This window comes from Pleurodeles waltl, chromosome 2_2 (genome assembly GCF_031143425.1).
Source record: "Pleurodeles waltl isolate 20211129_DDA chromosome 2_2, aPleWal1.hap1.20221129, whole genome shotgun sequence".
NCBI classification, from domain to species: Eukaryota; Metazoa; Chordata; class Amphibia; order Caudata; family Salamandridae; genus Pleurodeles; species Pleurodeles waltl.
The window spans coordinates 1,115,670,946-1,115,686,103 of record NC_090439.1 but is presented as its reverse complement, the minus strand read 5'-3'; the positions used below and the strand labels follow the sequence as shown (position 1 = coordinate 1,115,686,103).

Here is a 15,158-nt window from a genome sequence, read left to right as displayed (position 1 = left end):
CATTCTCTGATTGCTCCTGTCTCTACTTCGAAAACTCAAACTGATTGGAAAAGTTGCACTGAATCTCCTGTTTTGCATTCAGATCAGTCATGCTACTGTAAGTAATTGTACACCTATGTCCAAATTCTGCGCTCCTTTTAAGAACGTTCATCCTAACCGTGTACTCGTATACCTACACTCAGCATTTGAAGACTTATTCGAAGTGTCAAAGCTGTTCCCTATTGTATCTCCATCTTCCTTAACTTACTGGCGTGCCTCTGTGGGGGTGCCTCCCGTTTATGGAATTGTTAGATGGCTGGACTTGAGGCCAAAAGATCTCTTGTGATCTGGGAGTGGGGGCTTAGTTCTCTTTCTCAGACAACAAGTGTCTTCTCAGCGTTTTATCTATGTGATTCACTTATTTTCCACAACCGATCCAGTCTATTGTAGCTTCTCTGTCCCGTCTATTCCAATCGGATGTTTACTGTCCCATTGGTATGTAAGAAGAGAGACAATAACGGGCTTTGGTCCTGGCTAGGGAAAAACTTATGAGCAGTCTTAGATGATGATGTGGTGGAAGTGATCCTTCCGTAAGTTGGCATTGATGGTATGGTGCACCCACAGCTTTCATCTTTTCTTGAAGGCTAAGTGCAAATTGAAAAGCAACACTGTCTACTGGGGAGTTTCACAAACCTTTAATATCAGCAAAGCTTTTTAATAACCGTATTCGACCACTGTCTTCCATCATTGGTTCCTTTAGATGTAAAATAAGTGTTGGCAAAGCCTTGTCAAAGCCAATAGCTCTCCCTACTATTGGTTTTGCCAATGTGTATTAGCCATGTTGTACACAAGCATGGTTGCTGTTCAGCATGGCTTAGAGTGGAGTAATGGAAAATAGTGTAATGGAGTAGACCTCATAACTTCAGCGCTAGTTTCAGCTGCTACTCTGATGCTGCAACTACTGAAGAACCATCTATCATGAGTGAGTGAAAGGATGACAGCGTTTGTAATGCGCCCACCACTTCATCTTTTTTCTGAAACCTATAAGTGTGGGTGAAAATCAGATGTGAAGCGGAAGTTGGTTTCATTGTAGTGGCCCTTGCTCTGAAAACGAGGAATTCCCTTGTAACGTGAGGTTACTTTGAAACCAGTAGCTTTTCCTGGTTTTTACTGCACAAGTCTTAAGCTGTTATTTGGTGATAACTTTTGTAGGTCAAATGGCTAGGAGCTAGCTGATGCAAGCATTTATAGAGCACCCATACTCTTTAAATACAGTCCAGTCTATTTTTGGGAGCCAGTTCAGAGCTTGTTGTTCTGAAGAAATGCAGACTTTCTTTTTCAGGTTGATTGCCTTAGCAACTTCAAATTAGCCATGTCGACTCTAAGTAGAAGATAGTTGTAAAGACATGCAGACTGTGCATTACTGTAATCTAGTAAAGCATTAGCTATGGTGCCAATTACAAATGCACAGTTCTTTAATGATGGAAAGTGCAACAGAGTGTTAAACCGAAACATGTTGAAGAAGCCAGTTTTGGTCACTAGGTGTAATTGATGTAGATGCTACAAAAAGAGTCTACATTGAAAAGGGTGCCTAGGTTTTGTGGCCTTTTCTGTAGAAATTGTCATTTACCCAAAGATAAGAAGTACCTCAAGTGACCACCCTTTAGTGTCAATAATAGCATCAGAATTTGCACTAAGAATCCTATTAATGACTGTGTATATTCTGAGCCCGATGTACTAAAAATCGATTTGCAGAAAGTGTTGCAAATTGTGCACTGATTTTTTTTTTTGTGAATAGATTTTGATTTTGTAAACCAACCTATGTACTACTAGGTCAGTTTGCCAAATCACAACTTGGAGGGGTTCGCAGTTCAAACTTTCTTACTACCATTCGTGAGGTAGGTTGCAAATTGCTACTCGCTCTGATAGGATGATGTCAGCAGATCACCATACCTGCAATTCCATTTAAATAAAGTATTTTCTAAACGCAGTATGCTTTAACTAAAGGAAACAAGGCTACATTAACACAATAATAATCATAATTAAATAAAATACTTTATAAAGGTTGAGTCGACAGTGGTCCAGGGAACCACTGTCCATTCCCAAACAAGCATTTTGCAGAAATGTGCCCTTACCTGGATTAGAGATGGGGTTACTGTGACTGTTGTACTGTGCATTAGACTGCAGAAGGTTACTCTGACTTGTTTACCTCTTTATTACGTCACACTGTTTTAGTTACTAGTTAAGGGAGGGCTACTCTGATTACTTGTCTCTACACTAGATCCCATAAGATTTCATTTATATCTAACACTACTGCTCCCCCTGAAGCATGGAGGACAGAGAAAATGCTTTGAGAAACAACTTTTACCAGTGCTTCCCACTGCACGTTGCTACATCCTCGATACATGGAGCATGGTTGAACCTTCTGGAGCCCACAGAGCGTGTTCGAAAAGACTCCAGTCTTTCTGATAGTGTTCTGGTGTCAAGACCCAACTTGGACATTTTCATTACCTATGAGGATAAGGCATAATTGTTCATATGATCTGTGGGGCCATCTTAGTTAACCATAGAGCTAAATAGATCTGTTAGCATAACATATTTGTCATTCAACAGAAGAAAGTAAAAAATTGACATTAGTTAGGCCATTGATTTGCAAATCCAAATGAGACTTTGCTAGAAACACGTACAACTTCTGTTTGCCACCCCCTTCCTCCACTCCCTCTTAGAATTTAGGTTGAGGAATTCCACCCAGCCTGGAGTTTGATTATGGGTCCTCTTGGAATTCTATGTTCTCTCACATTTGCTGCAAAAGCTGCTGATGCAGTCAAGTTGCCCTCATTACTTCTGTAAACTTTTTGTGTTTGGAATTCCTCAGCCTAACGTATAAGGAGTGGTAAAGCAGACATTAGACTTGTTGCACCAAAATGTATAGGTTTTTCTTTCAAATGTTCAGTTAGCCACTCCCTGAAGAAGTGAAACGTTTCATAAAAGCTTGTAAATAAATGATTGTATTAGCCTATTTGAAGGTTTGATGTGTTACTTCCTTCTGCTAAATGACATTTATATTCTCTTTAGCTAATGTGGTGCACAGAACATGAACACAACAAAATGTGACTAAAGAGCAGGAAGCCTATCCCAACAGCTATAATCATTCATTCATTTTATCCTAGCCAGCTTCTTTTGGTACAGCCTCTGCTGGTAACAGAATAGTAGAATTGGAGAACTGCCTCAACTCCTGTTGCAGAAGCAAATCGTTTTTCATCTTGCATGGATGTTGAAAGACTGGCCTGCATCAGAAAGGATCAGTTCATTTTGGTTGAACCAAAATGCAGTGTGGTATGATATATTTAAATAGATGTCTTTTTATCAAATATAAAATGTGAGTGTTTGTTTTTATACTTCCCGACCTATGTCTCACTTTTGCAATACACCTACAGGTGTTTTTCTCTTAATTTCATTGCCAAAAAATGACATTAAAAAGGAAGAGATGAGACAAAATGAGGAGAGGTAAAATTTCACTCTGCACAAACAGAAAGCTGTGTTTTTTGTTTTTTTTTGCAAACGAGAGGGACTATTTTTGTGTTTCTGTCTCTATTGAAGGGAAAAAAAGACTGGGCCATTTGAAGTGGAATTTCTGCCATTATTTTGTATGGATTATTAGAACCCCTCCCCTTAAAAGGGCCCAAATCTCATCTACACGATCATGAAAATAGATACTCAGACCTAAAAGGGGAAAGTATCAAGGCTGAAAATGGATTGTAAAAGGCAGGGGTGGCAAACGTGAACCCTCACAGAACATAAGTGGTGTGACATCCTTTTTTTAAAGAAAAGGCTTACACCGGTTCTGTACTATTTCCACACCGCTTTAGTCCAACAAACAAGGAGAATGGTGCACCTGGGGCCATCAAAGATGGTTGATGGGTCCTACGTCCATAGCTGCGTTATGATTGGGCAAAAATCAATGATGTAGGGAAAGTTTTTTTGCACATCTTGGAACACAGATTCTGCACCCTTATTTAGCGTGAATTCAGATACAGTGAAGGAACTTCTGTAGTTACGTTGTACAAGTGTTCGCTAGGATTTCTTATAGAAGAGGCTCAAAGTTTGGAAGGTAAATGCAGAGGTTTTGAAGGTGTGAGAAGGGATGGCTACTTCAGCAATGGTTCATTCTGCTGGCTCCAGCATATCCAATGTAGGTCAAATCCTAATGCAACCAGTTATTCAATCAGTTGATTTAAAGGCTCGGTATCACAGAACATTATTGAATTGGAGCACTCCTATCCCCTGTACTGGTATCTGTTACTTAACTAGTGCTAGTTTTCTGAAGAGTCCTAATTGAAAGTGTGGAAATGATGTTGAATTAGCTGATCCAACTTGTCTAAGTGAAAATGTATTAGCATAGACCTTGAGTTAAGGACTTCATCAAGCCTCTGGCATTATGCAGTGTAATCCAACTTCCCATAAGAAGGCTCTCTTCCCCTTTCCCTGTGCTGTTTCCTGTCTATTACTATGTGTCATCCTTCTCATACTTGTTTCAATAGTTCTGCTTAAAGTGCATTGCACAGCCTTCTATCCTAATCTCAACAACTACACGTATGCTGTACTGGCCATAGTCTACTTGGACGTGTCCCTTATTTTCGCTAGTTTATGATCATCTTCACCAAACCAAGAAACATTTTACTATCTGTTGGTCTGTCTTCTTAGATGAGACCGTGGAAAGCTAGAGAGATACCTGATCAAGTACACTTTCAAGGCAGGAGTTAAGTTTGATCAGTCATTTAAACTATCTTCAGGTAAGAAAGGCAAATGTTAATCAGGGAGAAACACCATCCATTGTTGTTGAAGGCATTCTACGCAGCGGTTCCCAACCTGGGGTTGGGGGACCCCTGTGGGTCCGTGAAGCCTCCTCAGGGAGCTTGCGACTGCTTAGAAAATTAAATAATATTAATAGATTAGGTCCCCAGCTTTCAATAATGACTCGGTGGGGGGGTCCCCAGGATCCAATAAAATTTCAGTGGGTGTCCCTGGGCACCAGTAATGATAAAGTGGGGATCCACAGAAGTCAAAAGGTTGGGAACCACTGTTCTACGGCACAAAGCCTGTATCACGGGGAGGAATGTACACTATTATAAAATTACTCAGTAAGTTTGCACCCCACCCCACGCCATGTTCAGCTCTGTACACTAAATAATGTTTTGGATAAAACATCCAAAGTAGTGTATCAATCGGCATTTATATAGCACAGCTTATCACCCGGGGGTCTCAAGGCGCTATGAGGTCAAGCAGTCCTCTACTGCTTGTCTTTTAATGGACCGACAACAGAGTGTAGGCTTGACTTCTATATTGTGAGTGTTCAGTCGTTTAATTTTTCTGGTAAGATGCTATGGCATTGCATAAACATATCTGCGCCCTTAATTTCAGGGAGAAAGCCCAAGCTTTACATTACAGTCATCCATAACAGGTGACACATTTTTTGAGTTCATCTAAGAATGCTTGATATTCACAAGCCTACAGTGAGCTTAATCCAAAAAAAACCTGGACATCCACAGAGGAAGATGAACTTCATATTGGTATACTTGCCAACGGTCAATCAAGATTTTATGCTAAACGTGGAACAGAGACAGCAATTTTGGACAGATTACGACAGATTTAGCTCAGACAGATCCATTTATGGATTTCCAGTTACTTTCTACAGCAAGTAGTGTTAAAACGGAGATACCCACTGAACCCTAAATCCCTGAACATGAGACGCACATCCAGCTGGAAGCTCAAGAGCCTGACTAGACAGTTCATTATCAGTGGGGCGGCAGGTATGTGGCATAGCAGTGCCTGATACAGGGCAGGATCTCGGGGTAGGTTTATAACTTTGCTTTTTTGCTCATATTTTTAAACCACATAGGCATACCATGGACCTTTCCTGCCCTTGTGTAGAAGAGGATAGATATCCAGGATCAAGACGGGTTCCATGGCAAATAGTTGTTAGACGATGCTCTGGGTTAGTTCTGGATTGTCATTGAATGGCACTATGTATGTGGCTCAATTCGTGGGTTCTGAGCTATTCAAGGGAGTGTTTAGATACGCCAGTTGTTCCATTGCCTTGAATCATTACAAGATAGAAGTGTTACTGTTTTTTCTAACATGCCACTCGCTTTATCTTCAACTCTCTTGGTTTTACTTTGTTCGCTTGCTCTCACTTATCCTCCTTTCAGTACTGTAGGCCACTTTTGCTAATGTGACATTCCACCTCACTGCCAATCCTGTCTATTTCATTACTCTTCATGGCTGCTTTCGGACTTATTACTTTTCCTGGTGGTAAGCGTCCACCATTGTTAATCATACTGCTCTTAGGTAGACTGCACATGCGCATACCTCAGCAGGCACGTACATTTCCAAACGATAATCAAAACTCTCCTTCTGAATTATGCTTCCTCGCCTCGTTTGACCACTTTTTCATGCATCACAAAACATTTCCTGACAGCACTTTTACTGTCATCCATCGTCTTAAACTCTATCTCACCCCAGGACACTATTGTAACGTGGCTGCAAGTATGACTTTACCTTGCCCTTCTCCTTCACCCTCAGAACCCCTTTCTCTGCCGACCTTTGTTAATGCCACCCATCAATCCACTGAGCAAAATTTGAGTGCGATGTTCCAGATAATGATCAATTTCATAAGATATTACTGTGATAGTAAGTGGATTCTAAACCTTCTTTCATTAAGGAATAACACACCTCAGAGCACTAGGAATTAACATATACAGTTTAAAGATGTTATTTAAAAGTCAAAATCTTATGTTAAATTGACCCTACAACAATGATAAACAGAATGGTAGCTACAACGTTTACTAAAATTACAAACAGCAACAAACACTCCAACATATTTACTGTATAACCTTTTAACAATCCACCCCATTCTTCTGTTTACTAAGCTTTTCTTAACACCAAAAAGAACAGCTAATTTGAGTTTTGGAGGCGGTTCACGCCCACATACCTTATTGGGCAATAAGGCTTCATATTCAATATGATAATAGAGCCTACTATTCTCATCTTGTGCTGGCAGCTGGGCTGATAAGCTCAGAAAGTGAAGGCTGAGTGCCTTTTCGTTAGCCTTCAGCCAAACTAGGTGATAAGATTCTGCATGATTTGTTGCCCGGCACAAAGTTCCTCTCTAGCCCTTCACACAATGTGCTTAGTTTATTTTACATTTAGTTGTTATTGAATCTTTCAAGATAAACAATTAGCAAAAAGTGGCCTGATACCCTCTTGTTTTCATTTTGCAAGCCTGTGAGCAATAACAATAAACAACATACAATTATCATTTTTACATGAAACATTGTTCACAGCTTAATAACAATTACTTAGAACTGAAAAGTTAGCTCATATTAAATATTATGAATATATTCAAGCATTCTTGTTTACTGTTTCAAAGAAAAATGACAAATGAAATGCAGGTAACCTGTGTAAGCTAAACGAGGAATACCTAGCATAGAAAAAAACCCATAATAATCCTAATACTTCCTCATCCCATTCTCAATAGTCCACAATCACATGAAAGCAATGGTCAAACAAACAAAAAAACACCTGCAACCTTAATTATGTGTTTGAAGTTTCCAACAATTTTGGGCCTCTCAAACATAAAGGGGAAAAAAAGGCTTAAATATTCTTCTCACTGGTTCTCAAGTGACCTCCTCCTTTTTTATGTTTATTAGTTTATCAATGATATTCGAGTCTTTACATTAGAACACTTCAATGAACAATCCTTCATTAACGCTAACGGCACCGAGCCGCATATAACTAGACAGTGTATAGCCAGTGTTCTTTCAAAGGCTGTCTCGTGACACAAGCTTATAATCATCTTTCACAAACAGTAAACATAACCATCATGTGAAAAACATAAAATTTGTGGGACTGTGTGTTGTGGCAGGAAGAATTGTCTGCGATTGGTAGCGAAGGGAGAGTATCCAGATCGAGGGTACTCGGGGAATGTGGACGGCAAAACACATCCAAGGACATTGAGTAAATTTGGCCTCTAGTGAGGTTTTGGTGTCTAGTATGAGTAAATTTGGCCTCTAGTGAGGTTTTGGTGTCTAGTATAGCATGTAGGATCTTCTCGGAGTGGCTGAGTGTGGATTCAAGATGCCGAAAGTTATCCAAGTGTGGGGGTAGTTCTGATGTGGAGACATCATCTGGCACCACTGCGTCTCCCGCTGTTTTGGTAGGACATGTCTTTCCCATGGCGTTACAGGTGGGGGAGGGTGTAGCGAAGGGAGACCTACCCTACACAGTCACACCGTAATAGTCTATTGAGCCCCTTAGCCACCTCTGGGTGCGCTGACTGTAAAACCCAAACAGCAGTGTTAGTTACTGCTTATCAAGTATTTCCCATCAGGCAGGGTGTTAGTCAAATGTCTAAAGGGACTAAGGTGCTCGCCTCCACCATAGCTCCACAATGCCCCACGTTGTGAAGGATCTCCGGGCTAGACCACGGCGTCCTCTCTGTGCGCCACCAAATCTTCCTGGTTGTCCATGCAGTCTTTACCAGCACACCAGACACTCCCTGTTCGTTTGCCATTGCTCCGGGGTCTCACCACTACCACCCGCGAGTCTTTGCTACGTGGTCAATGGCCTCCTCCTATTCCTCGCGCTTTCTATATGCCCCCAGTGAGCCGTTGTGGCTGAAAGCGGTTGCAGAGCTCGTCTCACCTTGTGTCTTTCGTCCTCAAACGAGCACAGATGGATCCATACGGTCTTGTTTGGATCACGATCCGTCTGCTGCGGCAAGCGTATCCTGTGGTTCCTCACGTGGTCTGCTTCCGAACCATGGATGGTCGGGCGTTGATCCCACGCCGCCTGCACAGCCACCTCTGTCTTGCAATGGTCCGGTCTGGCTTTACCAATCATCCATCAGTTCCCCACTGACACACTCAGGGCTCAACCGAGCCGGGCACCACCTGCGGACTGTGGGGTCGGTACTGCCTTGCACAGTGTGTCGTCGGCCCAGGGTCTGACGAGTCCGGCTGTGCAGCCCTTTGTGCTGCTGATTCAAGCAAATTGCATAGGTAACCTCCCTGGGCGCTTTGGGTCTCCGCACTGCAACAGCGGGGCCCTTCTGCTACGGTAAACACGATATTTTACTGGGCCCAGTGCAGAGCTCTCTAATTAGCGTCCGACGCGGTCGCCATCTTGGCCACACCCCTCCTCAAGTGACCTCTTTAATGAAAGAAAGTGATTATCAACACTGGAAAACAAGTGGGAACAGATGCCTTTCTCATCAACTTATAAAACCATATGGCTTTGAGAAGAAGGTATTACTTGGAAAATATCTTAAAGACTTAGCACAGCTACCTTAAATCTCTGACCATCACCACCAAGAAGCACCCAAAACAGTTCTTCGACATAGAGGCATAAAACAAGTCCATTCACACCCCAAATAAGTTTGAGAATGCTGCTCGCAAAGCTGAAGAATTCGCCAGTCAACACCATCAAACTTTCACTTCCCCACCTCGAAGACTCCTGGAATATCTCAAATCTCACATGCAAAACCAAATCAAAATTACTTACATTTGATGCTTTCAAAGAATGGCCTTTTGAAAATTATTCGAAAAGTTAAGCCTTCTAATCATTTAATCGACTTGATTCTGAAGTACATTACCAGATACACATTATACCAACTTGTGCCTTACTTTAAACAGTTAGTGAACCTCTTTCTTTACCAAAGAGTATTAATTGGGCAAGACTTCACTCTACTGAAGAAACAGCAGGTAAAGCAGATTTCAACAATTTTGATCCGGTCTTAGTGCTGCAGTTTTGGCGAAAGTGCTAGTGATTTGCATTACTATGCAACATACACAGCTTATTGCTCAAAATGATCTTTTCAACCATATCCAGTTAGGGTTTGGAGAGAGATGCTGCTCTGAAATTCTCCTGTTTCAAGTAGTAGCTGAAACACTTCATATCCTCGTCTCTGGCAGCTCCCTACTCTGTGGTCCTTAAACTCTCAACAGCATTTAATACTATAAATCATTCCTTTCTAAGGAGGAGTCTCAAAGTATAACATTGGCATTGAGGGTGCTCACCACTTATATGTCTAACCAGGTGAAAATTGGACAAATTGTTTTATAGTGTGGTTGCCCTCTCATTGAGTTTCCCACAATGCTCTGTACTCAACATCACTCTTTTTAATCTGTACATAGAGCATATACATCAGTATGAGTGGAACACATGGGTTTATCTTACCTATGGTCCTTCAACCTCAACCTTCTACCTAAACCCAGACCACCTAGTGCCATCTCAAAGATCCAGTAGTTCCACCTTCTAGGCCCTTTGCAATGGAACTTCCTTACACTGCACATGTGCTATTCCCTCATTAAGAGAGCTGAAAATAGGTCCGAAAAGTCACCTTTTCAACTCCAAACAATACTGACTACTGTCCCCTCTCTGTTATAAATATGTATATATTTAGCCTGTAATATTCTGGTAGTGAGAGATGTAAAAGCACTACTTAACTAAATGTGTTATTTGTGTGTCTTCACACTATTACAATCAAGCAACTAATAAAAAGAAAATCTATAGAACATCCATTATTCTAAACTATGGTAACCACTCCATGTCCCTCACCTATGTACAGTCCTGGCTACTATTTAAACCACTTCTTAGCGAATTGTCAATGCTGCTCAATAAGAAAACAAACCCATTGTCTGATTGCACCATTTAATTTTAACCCCTGGACTTAAGCATGAAGTCCTATTTGGGGGTGTGATACTTGGGTCCATGTGCCCTGGGCTTTTTTACTTCACCACCTGTACACCTGTTTGTGCATTCATTTGTCTTCTGTATCATCCTTAACAAGGATCAGTCATTTCTGCAGGGCCCCTTGCACAAGCCAGTGTGCCTCGCATGCAAAGGGTACGAAAGCAGTGAATTAACAATTGCTATTTGGGAAACTAGGTCCCCTTTGCTTTTTGAGTGTTAGCATGGCTTCCAAAGTTCTTAAGCTCTAAGTTGGCATACTCCGGCTATGGGGCATCCCTCCGAAGATAACCTTCCTCACTGGATGAGCTACCGAAACCTTGGAAACCTCAGACTCTTGTCATTACCTGAGAAACCTCACAGCCTCTTGTCATTATCTGAGAAACCTCACAGGCCTCTGGTCATTGCTTAATATTGTATAACTACTGTAAGGGTGGGCCTAAGAGAGGCCATGATTTCTTCCTTGGGACTTCTGTTTGATGTTGGGGGCACCACCTATGGGGATGTAATTGGGAAATGAGTGTACCTGATAGCTACTAGTCTGACTATGGTATTTGTTTTGTCCATCACCAGTAATGCAGCAGATACCAAGGCACTGTTTGACAAGCACAAACCTACCCATGTCATCCACTTGGCTGCGATGGTGGGCGGCCTCTTCAGGAACATGAAGTACAACCTGGACTTCTGGGTAAGTGCTTACCTTTTGCAAGGCTGGGATGATGACGGGAAAGATCCTCACACTCGGAGAAAGTAGGAACACAAGCAGATGACAGTGTGACATCATGCGTGCATTCCAAAAATACCCCTGGTGTCATGGCAGCATGTTTCAGTATTCTTTGATATAGGGCAGTGCTGTTACTTTTTTTTTGTTATTTTTTTTTTTTTTTTTTAACTAGGTTTTCCAACCCATGTGTTTTTCCTCTCTCTACTTTTGCACTGTTAATTAGCTTCATTTTTATTTAAAACCTTGTTTAACTTTTTTTTTTTTTGCAATGCTGTCTCTATTGAGTTGTGCTAGGCATACAACTTTGTGAGCGCACCACAGTCTTCTTCCTACAGTGGGTAGATTTAGATCTGTGGTGTTAGGAACATTGTTGCCCACTTCTGAAGGCAGATGGCACTGGGGATAAATGCTTCTTTCTGAGCAGAGGTGATTGGCCACTTTGTGGGGTTTAGTTTGAGGGAAGTAGCTCAGGATGTGGTTCAGCTAATTTTATGGGTGAATCTGAATTTCGATTTAATGGGAATGGAGCAACTTCAGCCTTGTGCCATCCAGTTTCTCCTATTGAGCCCAGTCACATTGCAGTGTAACAAACTAACTAGAGCAAAATAATCCATTCTCCTTATTGAGTTCCATCAAGAAAAAACTGTGAATTGATGCTCAACACATCATTGTCCTTACAGCAGTTAAGGGGAAATTTTATCTCCATCTTCCAACAAAAAATAACTAAGGAAAATAAGACAAAGTTAAGAGGGATAAGCACAAGCGATATTCCTGACTCCTTCCATGGCGGAGGTGATTCATGCAATGACAATCTGTCCACAAATGCATGCGCGAGACCCAGTGAGGACCGGCTGCCACGCCTCATGTTTGCACCCTTCTCCATAGGCGCTGCAGAAAGAGCGGCAAGGAGACTGAAGACTTCTGATTTCACCCTACTCTTTGGGGAGAACATATGCCGCCTCCTCTCTCAAATATTGTGGGTTATTTCAGACTTTGACTGACAGCTTGTGGCTGTGTATGCTGTTTTATGAGTGCCCCAACCTTTTCCACCGTTTTCTCATTCCTCACCCACCACCCTCCTGATGAGTAGTGAATGTAGCTCTTACAGGCGCTCTGCTATATGATCTGCCTGGTGACCTGTATCAGCATGACTGGGGCTGCTGTGTATTAGCCCCCTCCTGCAGGTCTGATCTGGTGCATACTCCTGCCCAGTACCCCTTCACCTTACTCTGTATCCGTGATTGCAGCTCCTCTTTATGCGCTCCCTGTCATGTGAGCCCATGTCAGCTATGTGGCCAGACGGGCACACCTATCCCACAACTCCCTCCGTATGCATGGCGTGGGCCATTTTTCTGATTTTTCTTCCCCATGTGGACCTGTTTGTTAGTCACCCTTCCTGCCCAATTTCTCTCCCTTCCAACCAAGTTTCTCCACCCCCACCTTCCCTCCACTTTTCTCTTCCCTCATTGCTACTCCTCCATGTGCATATTAGGGACTTCTACGCACATGGAGGAGTAGTAGGGATTATGAGCTTTTTGCCCCTTGTGTGCACTACTCAGTAACCCGGGCATTGCTCGCATCTCCTTCGTATACATGAGTGTTGGAGGTCTTTACATGCTCCTTGTCCTTTGAGCACATAGTCCCCTCACCTGCCCCTACATAGGTGAGATTGGGCCTGCCAGGTGACGTCTGCGATACACTCCCCCCTCCATATGCTAAGTGAACACCTCTATTTACTTCATTTTTTATCTTTTTTTAAAATGTAGTTCTAAACGTTTCTATAGCTCAAACATGACCCGTGATGGTACCAGAGCGCTTTACAAATGCTCGGAGGGAATGAACAAGACTAGTAAGCAACAACCTAATCAACAGAGGTGCAGAATATAATAGCTCACAAATTGAGGAAAGATAATGCCACAGGACCAAGCCGATTAGTCATCGGACACAATTAAACTTGCGAATAAGTCATGGGTGTAGACACTGTCATATTGTGTGAACTAGAGCAGAAATGTGTTCATAAATAGTACTTTAGCTTCTTTTATTAGTACTTGAGCTTCTTTTTAGAATAATGAAGTTAAAGTTCACGTGGCCCAATTCCTTCCCCTTCCATAATTTAATAGTGCAGGATTACATTCACCGCCTCTTTAATCTTCCAGGCCAAATGGGGATAGACTGCTGTATTCATGTCATGGTCAGCCTGCTCCCCACCCCCCTCACCCATCCCACCCACCACTAAATTTTCCTGTACCAACCCTACAAACTCCAGTGGCATCCTGTTTTCTTGCCACACAGATTAGACTTGCTTGCTTCTGTTAATGGCAAGCCTATTTCACCCATGTAGCCTTTAATCCACTGTTCATGAACTGTGTGTTCCAGTCTGGGGCCCTTCCCCAGCTCCCTCGCCCTCTGTTCAATTAATTACCCATTGGTGCAGTTTTGTTCCTCCACACCCCCTGTCATCTCCATTAATCAAGCTCTTTAGCTCAGGTAATAACACACACATATTATCGAAAGAAAAGAATGCTGTTCGCACACTCTGGGCTCAAGGAAAAGAAAAATCATTTAATCACAAACACAATGCGTTTCGACTGACACAGCAGCCTTGGTCACGTGATAATTACCACCAATAAGCATTTGCTAAATACTATCATTTCATAGACAGAGATGAGACAAAAACATATAACTAAAAGAAACAAACAGACCACTACCACATTGCATATTCAAAAATAATAGCTTGTCTGACCCATAATATTAAACCTACTGCAATTATCATATCCTGGTACTTTATATATGAATGTTAAAATATATTGTCCAAAAAGGGGGGGAAGTGTAACATTACAAAGTTTATACTCCACTGGACCATAATATAAATAATGAAATATCGTCAATTCAAGCCCAAATGGAAATAAAGACAAGCAATGAAAAACACACCCTCTAAGCCAGAATTCCTAACCCAAAAGGACCCAGTACTGATCCTAACATATGTACTCGCAAATTTATACTAAGGGTCAATAATAATAGGACAGACTAACCATAACAATATGAATAAAATTAATTTTCTTATCCGTGAATCTGCAAAGAAATATCACCCAATAATAACGTGCAATATAGAGAAAGCGTTGGCAAGCAGGGCGCAGTAGTTTTCCATCCGACCCATTATATCTGAAAAAATATATAAATAAATAACCACCACATATATACAAATCAAGTCATCTTCTAAACGCAAAAAATTAATTCATAAGCTTAATTAAACACACTAGAATCCACTATTTGTACACTCAGATGATTCACAACAACCCAAAATCCATTAATGATCAATTCACAAGAACCTATCTGGACTTTCATTATCTCATTAATTATCATATAAATGGGAGTTCAGTTCTTCACCCGTATTCAATCCTTTTGGTATCTTAGTCTCTAAATCTAAGATGTATTTTGACACTTTTTTTTTTTTTCCTCAATGTCAATTCTCTATTACCTCCTCTGTGATATGAAGGAACATGTTCAATACCAAAATAGGATAACAGAGTGCAGTCAGAATTGTGTTTATCTTTGAAGTGCCTCGTTACCGGGTAGTGTTCGTCTGTAGATGTGATAGCTCGCATATGTTCCAAAACCTGTTTCTTAACAGTGCGTTTGGTACTGCCAACATACCATCTTAAACATGGGCATTCAAGTATATAGATCACAAATGGAGTACTACATG

The 15,158-nt window shown here is 41.5% G+C and overlaps 1 protein-coding gene across 1 annotated transcript in view; it reads left to right on the top strand.

Moving 5' to 3' along the window:
* LOC138282899 (GDP-L-fucose synthase-like) overlaps positions 1 to 15,158 on the top strand; it is a 70,636-nt gene that overhangs the window by 9,689 nt on the left and 45,789 nt on the right. Inside the window, exon 3 of the mRNA XM_069220910.1 lies at positions 11,302 to 11,416. Within this exon, the coding sequence (XP_069077011.1) occupies positions 11,302 to 11,416 (115 nt within the window). The remainder of the gene's footprint in view (positions 1 to 11,301; positions 11,417 to 15,158) is intronic.